This window comes from Oncorhynchus mykiss, chromosome 8, assembly GCF_057628025.1.
Source record: "Oncorhynchus mykiss isolate SJ-2025 chromosome 8, ASM5762802v1, whole genome shotgun sequence".
Classification (NCBI taxonomy): domain Eukaryota; kingdom Metazoa; phylum Chordata; class Actinopteri; order Salmoniformes; family Salmonidae; genus Oncorhynchus; species Oncorhynchus mykiss.
The window spans coordinates 26,913,985-26,927,329 of NC_143029.1; the positions used below are offsets into that span (position 1 = coordinate 26,913,985).

The 13,345-nt window shown below is 42.6% G+C and overlaps 1 protein-coding gene across 1 annotated transcript; it reads right to left on the reverse strand.

Moving 5' to 3' along the window:
- Positions 1 to 337: 337 nt before the first annotated feature.
- On the reverse strand, positions 338 to 1,108 carry LOC149981478 (uncharacterized). The gene has a single exon (XM_090183043.1). The coding sequence runs from the start codon at positions 1,106 to 1,108 to the stop codon at positions 482 to 484; it is 627 nt and encodes a 208-aa protein (XP_090039169.1). The 3' UTR covers positions 338 to 481.
- Positions 1,109 to 13,345: the final 12,237 nt, after the last annotated feature.

Here is a 13,345-nt window from a genome sequence, read left to right on the forward strand (position 1 = left end):
CACAATAAGCCAGATTCGAGTAACTTACTTTGTGGTGCTGAAGCAGCCGCGGCTCAATCAATCGGAAATGGACAGCTCTTGGTGCTGAAAGTAGGCAAATTAATTTAATTATTAAACCGTCTTTATTTTAATTCGACTTTACTAACAACAACAGGGTTTTGTGTTGGACCCTGTTTTGTGTTGGACCCTATTTAAGAAATGAGAGGCAGGCCTACCTGTTTGACAGACAAAATTAGGCTATAGACTGCTATTTCCATACTGTAGTGTCAGTGAAGGGCTGTGAAGTTAAAACCAAGACTTGAATTGAAGGGGTATGACAGGGTATGCCATAGTCCTACTTTTTATTAAAGAAAATGGCAGAAATAAATCTGATCAGATTATATAAAATGATCTACAGTATAAAATAGCTTTGGTCCGTGATGCTTTATGCTAGAAACAAGCTATAAAATACCCGGGATAGTCTCTGATGCATATGGGGATATTATAGTTGAACTGGACCATGGATTGTCGCCGGAGGCTCCGGACCGTGGATCGTCGCCAGAGGCTCCGGACCGTAGATCTTCGTCGTGGACTCCGGACCATAGATCGTCGCCGGGGACTCCGGACCATAGATCGTGGCCGGGTACTCCGGACCGTAGATCGTCCCCGGAGACTCCAGACCGTAGATCGTCGCCAGAGGCTCCGGACCGTAGATCTTCGCCGTGGACTCCGGACCATAGATCGTCACCGGGGACTCCGGACCATAGATCACCGCCGGGGACTCCGGACCATAGATCGTCGCCAGGGACTCCGGACCATAGATCGTGGCCGGGTACTCCGGACCGTAGATCGTCCCCGGAGACTCCAGACCGTAGATCGTCGCCGGAGGCTCCGGACTGGGAACCCTTGCAGGAGGCTCTGGACTGGGAACCCCCGCTGGAAGCTCTAGGCTGCAGACTGTCGCAGAAAGCTCTGGACTGCAGACCGTCGCTGGAGGCTCTGGACTGCCGACCGTCGCTGGAGGCTCTGGACCGCAGACCGTTGCTGGAGACTCTGGACTGCAGACCGTCTCTGGAGGCTCTGGGCCATGAATCATCACTGGAGACTCCGGGCCATGGATCATCACCATGGATCATCCCCGGTGACGATCTATCTGTTTGTTGCAAACAAGACATACTGATTTGGCATTGTAGAAATATGATAAGAGGCTCATCTCTCTGTCCATTCTTAGCCTGTAATTTCGGTAAAAGATTCTGCTTATATGTAAAATGGCATAGAATCGCATTGTCTGACTGCAAATACGATGATAGATTAATGCAATGCTTTTACTATGAAGGAGATCTTTCCACACCTACTCTTCTCCACGGTGGTCTGCAAACCCACAACCTTCTGGCCCACTGCCCTGTGCACTATAAAATTTCCTGCGCTGCCATATAATGCTTACAGGACAAAGAACAATTTCTAAAACTGCATATATAATGCTCTGGTCTGTTAAAGAAATGAGGTTAAATGGTAGACATGTTCTCTGCTATCCACTTTATGTTTGAATTATTATTTTGGGTATAGGGGAGGGTCAGGGAGTGTTTAGGTAAAATATATTTTGCCGAAGGGAGGGCCATCCATTTTAATTTCAGAGCGGGCCAATTTTCTCCACATAACACTTATTATAAATAACGTTCACTCTCATACCCAGAAAAACTCACAGCTGTAATCGCTGCCAAAGGTGATTCTAAACATTATTGACTTAGGGGTGTGAATACTTATGTAAATGAGATATTTCTGTGTTTCATTTTCAATACATTTGCAAACATTTCTAAAAACATATTTTCACATTGTTGTTATGGGGTATTGTGTGTTGATGGGTGAGAGAAAAAATATATTTCATCCATTTTGAATTCAGGCTGCAACACAACCAAATGTATAGAATAAGTGAAAGGGTATGAATACTTTCTGAAGACACTGTAAACTCTTTATGTATTTCTTACTGTTCTTTTGAGTGGCAGCCTATGGGTACATGTTTTATAAACGTATAAAGTAAAATGGATAATGTACCTGTGACCCCCCCCCCCGCCCCCCCTCAACAAAAAATGACAAAAGAAAGAAAAGTGAAACCGTCTCTAACTCTGAATGCTCGGCTACGAAAAGCCAACTGAAATTTACTCCTGAGGTGCTGACCTGTTGCACCCTCTACAACCACTGTGATTATTACTATTATTTGACACTGCTGGTCATCTCAGTTTGAACATCTTGGCCATGTACTGTTATAATCTCAGGAGGACTGGCCACCCCTCAGAGCCTGGTTCCTTTCTAGATTTGATGATACATCAGTAGCAATACAAGGATATAACATTTATAGAAGAGACAGAAATGCTTATGGCGGAGGAGTTGCTGTATATACAGTATTCAGAGCCATATCCCTGTAATGCTTAAAGAAAATCTTATGTCAAGTGTTATTGAAGTGTTGTGGTTGCAGGTTCCCTTGGCACATCTAAAGCCTTTCTTTTGAGGTGTTGCTATAGGCTACCAAGTGCGAACAGTCAGTATCTAAATAATATGTGTGAAATGCTTCATAGTGTATGTGATGTAAACAGAGAGGTCTACTTTCTTGGGGACCTGAATATTGATTGGTTTTCATCAAGCTTTCTGCTCAAGAGGAAGCTTCTACCTGTAACAAGTGCCTGTAATCTGGTTCAGGTTATTAATCAACCTACCAGGGTGTTTACAAACACTACAGGAACAAGATCCTCCACATGTATCGATCACATTTCTACTAATACTGTAGAACTTTGCACTAAAGCTGTATCCGTACCCATTGGATGCAGTGATCACAATATAGTGGCTATATCCAGGAAAGCCAAAGTTCCAACAGCTGGGCCTAAAATAGTGTAGGAGATCATACAAAATATTTTGCTGTGGCTCTTATGTGGAGGATGTTAGATATATTAGTTGATCTGATGTGATTAATGAGGAGCATCCAGGTGCTGCACTTAATGAATGTATGAAATTGCTTCTTCCAATTATTGATAAACATGCACCTGTTAAGAAACTGACTGTTAGAACTGTTTAGGCTCCGTGGATTGATGAGGAATTGAAAAACTGTATGGTTGAAAGAGATGGGGCAAAAGGAGTGGCTAATAAGTCTGGCTATACATCTGACTTACTGCAAATTGAGAAATGATGTGACTAAACGCAACAAAAAAATAAACTTTATTATGAAGCCAAGCTCAATGATATAAAGAATGATAGAAAAAAACTTTACCTTGAATGAAATTATGGGCAGAAAGACAAATTCAACTCCATCTTTCATTGAATTAGATGGCTTATTCATCACAAAACCATTTGATGTTGACAATTATTTCAATGATTATTTCATTGGCAAAGTGGGCAAACTTAGGCAGGAAATGGCCACGACAAACAGTGAGCAATTATGCTCATGCATAAATAAATAACAAATAATGAAAGAAAAGCAGTGCAAGTTAGAATTTTGTAATGTTAGTGTGGGAGAGGTGAAAAAATTATTGTTAACAATCAATAATGACAAACCTCCTGGCATTGATAACTTAGATGGAAAGATACTGAGGGTGGTAGCTGACTATAGCCACTCCTATCTGTCATATTTTTCTTCTGAGCCTAGAGGAAAGTCCTCAGGCCTGGAGGGAAGCCAAAGTAATTCCGCTACCCAAGAGTGGTAAAGCGGCCTTTACTGGTTCTAACAGCAGACCTACGTATAAGCTTGCTTCCAGCTCTTAGTAAACTGTTGGGGAAAAATGTGTTTGACCAAATACAATGCTATTTCTCTGTAAACATATTATCAACAGACTTTCAGCATGCTTATAGAGAAGGGCACTCAACATGTACTACACTGACACAAAGACTGATGTTTGTTTGAAAGAAATTGATAATAAGAAGATTGTGGGAGATGTATTGTTAGAGTTCAGTGCAGCCTTTGATATTATTGACCATAACCTGTTGTTGAAAAAACATGAGGTGCTATGGCTTTTCAACCTCTGCCATATCATAGATTCAGAGCTATCTATCTAATAGAACTCAAAGTTTTCTTTAATGGAAGCGTCTCTAATGTCAAACATGTAAAGTGTGGTGAACCGCAGGGCAGCTCTCTAGGCCCTCTACTCTTTTCTATTTTTACCAATGGCCTGCCACTGGCATTAAACAAAGCATGTGTGTCCATATATGCTGATGATTCAACTGTTTGCACATCAGCAACCACAGCTAATGAAGTCACTGAAACCCTTAACAAAGAGTTGCAGTCTGTTTTGGAATGGGTGACTAGTAATAAACTGGTCCTGAACATCTCTAAAACTAAGAGCATTCTATTTGTTACAAATCATTCCTTAAGCGCTAGACCTCAGTTTAATCTGGTAATGAATGGTGTGGCTGTTGAACAAGTTGGGAGACTAAATTACTTGGTGTTACCTTAGATTGTAAACTGTCATGGTCAAAAAATATTGATTCAATGGTTGCAAAGATGGGGAGGGGTCTAGCCATAATAAAGAGATGCTCTGCTTTTTTGACACCACACTTCAAAAAGCAAGTTCTGCGGGCTCTAGTTTGATCTTATCTTGATTATTGTCCAGTCGTCTGGTCCAGTGCGGCAAGGAAAGACCTAGTTAAGGTGCAGCTGGCCCAGAACAGAGCGGCACAGAGGGCTGATATAAATACTATGCATGCAAGTCTCTCTTGGCTAAGAGTTGAGGGGAGACTGAGTGCATCACTTCTTCTTTTTATAAGAAACATTAATGTGTTGAAAATCCCAAATTGTTTGCATAGTCAATTTACACACAGCTCTGACACACACACTTATCCCACCAGACATGCCACCAGGGGTCAAGAAAACATACAGTCTTACATAGAGCCCTTAATGCATGGAACTTCATTCCATCTCATATTGCTCACATAAACAGAAAACCTGGTTTTAAAAAAAAACAGATAAAGCAACACCTCACAGCACAACACCTCTCCCCAATTTGACCTAGATAGTTTGTGTGTATGCATTGATATCTAGGCTACGTGTGACTTTTAAAAAATGTATATAGTTCTGTCCTTGAGCTGTTCTTGTCTAATGATGTTTTGTATTATGTCATTCTGTATTATGTTTCATGTTTTGTGTGGACCCCAGGAAGAGTAGCTGCTGCTTTTGCAACCAAAAATACCAAACATTTCTTCCTAGGTTCCTGCCTTTCTAGGGAGTTTTTCCTAGCCACCGTGCGTCTACATCTGCATTGTTTGCTGTTTGCGGTTTTAAGCTGGGTTTCTGTATAGCACTTTGTGAAATCGGCTGATGTAAGAAGGGCTTTATAAATACATTTGATTGATTGACTGAAGAGTGGGGGGTGAGGCAGAGGGAGGAAGAGGAAAAATGGGCAGTGAAGTTCAGGGAGAGAAAGGAGTGGGTGGTGTGGTAGGGTTTGGACAGAGGGGAGAGAGAAGAGGGGATCAAGGCATGTGGAGAGGTAAGGCAGTGAGGAGAAGGAAGAATGTGTTGACTTATTAACAATGGAGTCTGGTGTCTTTGATCATTCACTATAACAACTTCAACTCCTTCACAGGCCATAGGCAAAGACAGGACATAAAATGTGTGTGTGTGCCTGTGAGTGCTTGAATATATTTACACACAGCAAATATAATTCCTGTATGCCCAGTGACTAATCAACTTCCGTTTTCAAAAGAACTGCTAGAAAGAGGATCCTCAAAAAGAGTGTCAGATTACAAACACTTGTCTTAAAGCTGAACTGTGTAACCATGTGTGTACAGGTAGGTGTTCTGGCAAGAATGCAGTATTTTTTCAAGATTTCAACACAATTACTGAAGATTATAACATAATTGTTATTGACCAGAGAGTGGAAATACAGGCAAAAATACATAGCCAGCTAGCTAAAGTATGTGGTTACCGATCTGATTCTACTCCAAGACTTGACAATGGTGGGTATGGAAACACGGGCTTTCTAGCCATTGATGTCGATTTATTCCTTTCAAAACTGAAAAGTAATATTATGAAACCCAGTTCAGACACAACTGCCGACATGAGAAGAGACGAGATTAACTAGCTAGGTAGTTTTAGAATATTGTGTTGTACAACAGCTGACTAAAGACAGGGCATTCAGCTCAAGAATAGGAGACGTGCAGTAGAGACCGTTTTGATGAAACTTTGAAACAAAAGTTGCCACTTGTTGTAGCTTTCCCACTTGTTGTAGCAAGGTGTTGTGGCAAACAAGTGTCATGAAATACATGTACCAGAAACAGGGTACACTTTGTGACTTGTCAGATAAATATCTGAATGCTAGGCTAGCTACAGGGCCTTCAGAAAGTATTAACGCCCCTTGACTTTTTCCACGTTTTGATGTTACAGCCTAAATTTAAAATGGATTACATTTAGATTTTTTTTGTCACTGGCCTACACACACACTTGTGTTTTTTTATTTATTTTACAAATTAATCATTTTTACAAATTAATAAAAATTAAAAGAAAAAATGTCTTAAGTCAGTAAGAATTCATCCCCTTTGTTATGGCAAGCCTAAATTAGTTCAGGAGTAAAAAAATATGCTTAACAAGTCACATAATAAGTTGCATGGACTTAGTGTTTAATGTGATTTTTGAATGACTACCTCTCACTGTTGGCTGGGCTCCCCGCGTGTGCTATCAAAACCCTGCATTTTACAGTGCATTCGAGAAGTGCTTTAACGAAGTACTGAGTAAAGGGGGGCCTGGAGTGAAAATGTTTGGGAACCCCTGCACTACAAGACCATGGTGCTTACCTCTGGAACAGCAAGGTAGGGCAGCTCCCGCTCAGCCCAGTCAAAGCTCTTCTCGGTCCTGGCACCCCAATGGCTGAACCAGCTTCCCCTTGAAGCTAGGACAGCAGAGTTCCTGCCCATCTTCTGAAAACATCTAAAACCCTACCTCTTTAAAGATGATCTTAAATAATCTTCTTCCTTCTTCCCCCCCCCCCCCCCCCCAAAAAAAAAACCTGGACAAGCACTTGCAGTTGACCCCCCCTTCTAACGCTGACTACTGATAGTTATTTTAATGTGGAAAAATGTACCTTCTATGCCTGTGTAACCGGTGTGAAATGGTTAGCTAGTTAGCGGGGTGCACGCTAATAGCGTTTCAATTGGTGACGTCACTTGCTCTGAGACCTTGGAGTAGTTGTTCCCCTTGCTCTGCAAGGGCCGTGGCTTTTGTGGAGCGATGGGTAACGATGCTTTATGGGAGGCAGTTGTAGATGTGTGCAGAGGCTTCCTGGTTTGAGCCCAGGTAGGGGAGAGGAGAGGGACGGAAGCTTAACTGTTACATTGATGCTGTTGAAGCGGATCACTGGTTGCTGCGGAAAAGGAGGAGGTCAAAATGGGGGTGAGTGTAACCAATGTGAAATGGCTAGCTAGTTAGCGGGGTGCGCGCTAATAGTGTTTCAATCGGTGAAGTCACTCGCTCTGAGACCTTGAAGTAGTTGTTCCCCTTGGGTAAAGATGCTTCGTGGGTGGCAGTTGTAGATGTGTGCAGAGGGTCCCTGGTTCGAGGCGAGGAGTGGGACGGAAGCTTAACTGTTACACCTGTGATATGTGGTTGTCCTACCTAGCTATCTCATGATGAACTGTTGCTCTGGATAAGAGTGTCTGCTAAATTACTCAAATGTACAAAAAATAATTGTTGAAAATGCAAGTCTGCCAGTGTCCAAAATATCTTATGTGTGTGTATGTACAGCCTTAAAGTTTGCCTATAGTTCTGCTTCGTTGCTATTGAACAGATCTGAAAAGCACAAAGAGACTGGTTGCAGTGCATTACAATTTACAGCAGAGAACTTAGAAAGACGAACTGTATGCTAAAACATTTATTCTCTGTAGCACAGTACTCCAAGGCGGCGGTGCGATCGCGCTGGTCAGGCCTTTCAAGCAGACCATGTCCATCTAACCGGGCATGTACACATGTTGTTCTAAAGCAGACATGAATAAGGACAGGAGGATACGTTTCCCATTGAAACTCTGACTTTGTCTAAAGGTGGTTATGGCTAACCATAGCAGTTTGGTTGGGTTAAATGAAAATAGTTTTTTTATGCAATCCACACATGGCACACGTCCCAGGAGAAAGTATTTGCTTATTGGAACAATCAAATGTTCAGATAAATGGTTTGGTTCAGGCACAAAAGGGAAACTTTGTGTGGGTAGCTGGTGGAGAAGAGGTATTTGGATAAAAGCTAAAACGTCAGGAGCAATTTGTTCTGGTGAATAACCGGGCAGATCAACAGTGTTGTTGGTTTGCACATATTGTACCATGAAAAGGATATGAAAACCGGAAAAGCTGCAGGAGAGACTTTCTCCTTTCAACTCAAGTTCATTGTTCAGAGTTCAGTACATGCACAAGACTGACATGACACATACATACGGTGGGATTGAGTGGGAAAGCCACTGATCTCTGTGCCCCTGTAATGATAGACTTGCTACCTTGTCTGTGGACTCATGATTGACCCTGCCTAGGGGACAAAGGTAGGGGTCAGGGGTGAGCCGGAATAAAGAGTCAAAGTCAGGTCAGAGAAGGACATAAAGTATGGAAACTGCACCGTCAGCAGTGAGAGAGAGACAGAAAGAGACAAAGAGAGAGAGAGAGGGAAGCCTACAGAGACTGAATGCCAGCTCTCTCAAGGAATTTGGGAGTGGTTAAATTTCTCCAGCCCCATTTCTCTGCTTTTGTTTGTACAGAAATAGGGGCGGGGAGGCCTTTGTTATTGTTTCAACTGCTGATTGCCGCTTTAAGGGGTGTGTGTTGCATGACAAAGCAGAAAACTTATTTCCAAGGTTTGAGTTTAAAGTGCCTCTCTTGAATCGTAGTCAGTCCTAAACAAACAACACACACACACCGCACTAGCACACACACAGATCTCCTACGTTGGTGGTTGAATTAGATATAGATTCAGTAACTGACCCACTAAGCTCACACAATGAGCCCCTCATAAATCCATTCTAATGAGACAGATCCCACCATTTAACCAGCTGAGAAGACAGAGCGAAATAGGTCGATAGAAAGAGGGGGAAGGGGGAAGACCTGGGTCCTCAGATCCTCAAAAAGTTATACAGCTGCGCCATTGAGAGCATCTTGACTGACTGCTTCACCGCTTGGTATAGCAACTTCTTGGCAACAGACCTCAAAGGCGTTAGAGAAGGTAGTGCATACAGCCCAGGACATCACTGGGGCCGAGATCCCTGCCATCCAGGACTTCTATACCAGGCGGTGTCAGAGGAACCGGCCTGTACCCTACCGGCACTAAGCTCTCTCCTGGTCCCTTACACTAAGTCTGTGTTTGTCTTGCTAGGTGACCTAAACTGGGACATGCTTAAACCACCTGACCAAGTCCTAAAGCAATGGGACTCCCTAAATCTTTCTCAGATTATTACCAATCCCACAAGGTATGACTCCAAACACCCAGAAAAGGCTACTCTTCTTGATGTTATCCTCACAAATAATCCTGATAGGTATCAGTCTGGTGTTTTCTGTAATGACCTTAGTGATCACTGTTTACAGCCTGTGTTCGTAATGGCTACTCAGTGAAACAACCTGTCCTGATTTGTCATAGACACTTACTAAAAAACTTTAATGAACAAGCCTTCCTTCATGAACTGCCTTCTGTAAAGTGGTATAGAATCAGCTGTCAAAGACGATTGGACCTTCTTTTTTTATATATACAGTGCCTTGCGAAAGTATTCGGCCCCCTTGAACTTTGCAACCTTTTGCCACATTTCAGGCTTCAAACATAAAGATATAAAACTGTATTTTTTTGTGAAGAATCAACAACAAGTGGGACACAATCATGAAGTGGAACGACATTTATTGGATATTTCAAACTTTTTTAACAAATCAAAAACTGAAAAATTGGGCGTGCAAAATTATTCAGCCCCTTTACTTTTAGTGCAGCAAACTCTCTCCAGAAGTTCAGTGAGGATCTCTGAATGATCCAATGTTGACCTAAATGACTAATGATGATAAATACAATCCACCTGTGTGTAATCAAGTCTCCGTATAAATGCACCTGCACTGTGATAGTCTCAGAGGTCCGTTAAAAGCGCAGAGAGCATCATGAAGAACAAGGAACACACCAGGCAGGTCCGAGATACTGTTGTGAAGCCGGATTTGGATACAAAAATATTTCCCAAGCTTTAAACATCCCAAGGAGCACTGTGCAAGTGATAATATTGAAATGGAAGGAGTATCAGACCACTGCAAATCTACCAAGACCTGGCTGTCACTCTAAACTTTCAGCTCATACAAGGAGAAGACTGATCAGAGATGCAGCCAAGAGGCCCATGATCACTCTGGATGAACTGCAGAGATCTACAGCTGAGGTGGGAGACTCTGTCCATAGGACAACAATCAGTCGTATATTGCACAAATCTGGCCTTTATGGAAGAGTGGCAAGAAGAAAGCCATTTTTTAAAGATATCCATAAAAAGTGTTGTTTAAAGTTTGCCACAAGCCACCTGGGAGACACACCAAACATGTGGAAGAAGGTGCTCTGGTCAGATGAAACCAAAATTGAACTTTTTGGCAACAATGCAAAACGCTATGTTTGGCGTGAAAGCAACACAACTCATCCCTCTGAACACACCATGCCCACTGTCAAACATGGTGGTGGCAGCATCATGGTTTGGGCCTACTTTTCTTCAGCAGGGACAGGGAAGATGGTTAAAATTGATGGGAAGATGGATGGAGCCAAATACAGGACCATTCTGGAAGAATGGAGTCTGCAATGGAGATGATGGAGTCTGCAAAAGACCTGAGACTGGGACGGAGATTTGTCTTCCAACAAGACAATGATCCAAAACATAAAGCAAAATCTACAATGGAATGGTTCAAAAATAAACATATCCAGGTGTTAGAATGGCCAAGTCAAAGTCCAGACCTGAATCCAATCGAGAATCTGTGGAACGAACTGAAAACTGTTGTTCACAAATGCTCTCCATCCAACCTCACTGAGTTCGAGCTGTTTTGCAAGGAGGAATGGGAAAAAAATTCAGTCTCTCGATGTGCAAAACTGATAGAGACATACCCCAAGCGACTTACAGCTGCAATCGCAGCAAAAGGTGGCGCTACAAAGTATTAACTTAAGGGGGCTGAATAATTTTGCACGCCCAATTTTTCAGTTTTTGATTTGTTAAAAAAGTTTGAAATATCCAATAAATGTCGTTCCACTTCATGATTGTGTCCCACTTGTTGTTGATTCTTCACAAAAAAATACAGTTTTATATCTTTATGTTTGAAGCCTGAAATGTGGAAAAAGGTCGCAAAGTTCAAGGGGGCCGAATACTTTCGCAAGGCACTGTATTTAGTGTATTGTTAACAAACACACCCCCATAAAGAAAATGAGAATTAAAAACAGGTTCAGCCCCTGGTTCGAAAACCATACTTGTTCAGGCAAACGAGAAATAAGTGCACTCAGGCTATCCGGAAGGCCAAAGTTAGTTACTTTAAGGAGCAGTTCTCTCTCTGTGGGTCTAACCCCAAGAAGTTCTGGAAAATGGTTAAAGACCTGGAGAATAAACCCTCCTCCTCACAGCTTTCACAGCTCCTCACTGCTCTTAAACGCTAGTAAAACTAAATGCATGCTCTTCAACCGTTCGCTGCCTGCACCCGCCCGCCCGCCTAGCATCACTACTCTGGACAATTCTGACTTGTGTGAATATGAATATGTGGACAACTTCCAATACCTAGGTGTCTGGCTAGACTGTAAACTCTCCTTCCAGACTCATATTAAACATCTGTAATACAAAATTTAATCTAGAATCGGCTTCCTATTTTGCAACAAAGCCTCCTTCATTCATGCTGCCAAACATACCCTCGTAAAACTGACTATCCTACCGATCCTTGACTCCGGCAATGTCATTTACAAAATAGCTTCCAACACTCTACTCAGCAAACTGGATGCAGTCTATCACAGTGCCATCCATTTTCTCACCAAAGCCCCTTATACCACCCACCACTGCAACCTGTATGCTCTAGTCGGCTGTCCTTCGCTACCTATTCGTCGCCAGACCCACTGGCTCCAGGTCATCTCTAAGTTTATGCTAGGTAAAGCTCCGCCTTATCTCAGCTCACTGGTCACGATAACAACACCCACCCATAGTACGCACTCCAGCAGGTATATTTCACTGGTCATCCCCAAAGCCAACACCTCCTTTGGCCGCCTTTCATTCCAGTTCTCTGCTGCCAATGACTGGAATGAATTGCAAAAATTGCTGAAGCTGGAGACTTATATTTCCCTCACTAACCTTAAACATCAGTAACCGATTGCTGCAGCTGTACATAGCCCATCTGTAAATAGCCCATCCAATCTACCTACCTCATCCCCATATTGTTTTTATTTACTTTTCTGCTCTTTTGCACACCAATATTTCTACTTGCACATCATCATCTGCACATCTATCACTCCAGTGTTCATTTGCAAAATTGTAATTACTTTGCCATTATGGCCTATTTATTGCCTTACCTCCTCATGCCATTTGCATGAAACATCTGGGTTAGATGGTTTAGACACTTTCTTCCTTAAGGTTGCTGCTCCTTTTATCGCCAAGCCTATCTCCAACCTTTTTAACCTGTCTCTCCTTTCTGGGGAGGTTCCCATTGCTTGGAAGGAAGCCACGGTTCATCCTTTATTTAAAGGGGGAGATCAAGCTGATCCTAACTGTTATAGGCCTATTTGTATTTTGCCCTGTTTATCAAAAGTGTTGGAAAAACTTCAAAAAAAAAAAGTCAATAATCAACTGACTGGCTTTCTTGATGTCTATAGTATTCTCTCTGGTATGCAATCGATCAAATGTATTTATAAAGCCCTTCTTACATCAGCTGATGTCACAAAGTGCTGTATAGAAACCCAGCCTAAAACCCCAAACAGCAAGCAATGCAGGTGTAGGAGCATGGTGGCTAGGAAAAACTCCCTGCAAAGGCCAGAACCTAGGAAGAAACCTAGAGAGGAACCAGGCTATGAGGGGTGGCCAGTCCTCTTCCGGCTGTGCCGGGTGGAGATTATAACAGAACCCCACCAATATGATCAAATATTCATAGATGACCAGCAGGGTAAACTAATAATAATCACAGTGGTTGTAGAGGGTTCAACAGGTCAGCACCTCAGGAGTAAATGTCATTTGGCTTTTCATAGCTGATCATTCAGAGCATCTCTACCACTCCTGCTGTCTCTAGAGAGTTGAAAACAGCAGGTCTGGGACAGGTAGCACGTCCAGTGAACAGGTCAGGGTTCCATAGCCGCAGGCAGAACAGTTGAAATTGGAGCAGCAGCATGACCAGGTGGACTGGGGACAGCAAGGAGACATCAGGCCAGGTAGTCCTGAGGCATGATCCTAGGGC

Excerpts from the sequence above, each read along its gene's own strand:
- LOC149981478 (XM_090183043.1), bottom strand. The coding sequence starts at position 1,108 with ATGGTGATGATCCATGGCCCGGAGTCTCCAGTGATGATTCATGGCCCA.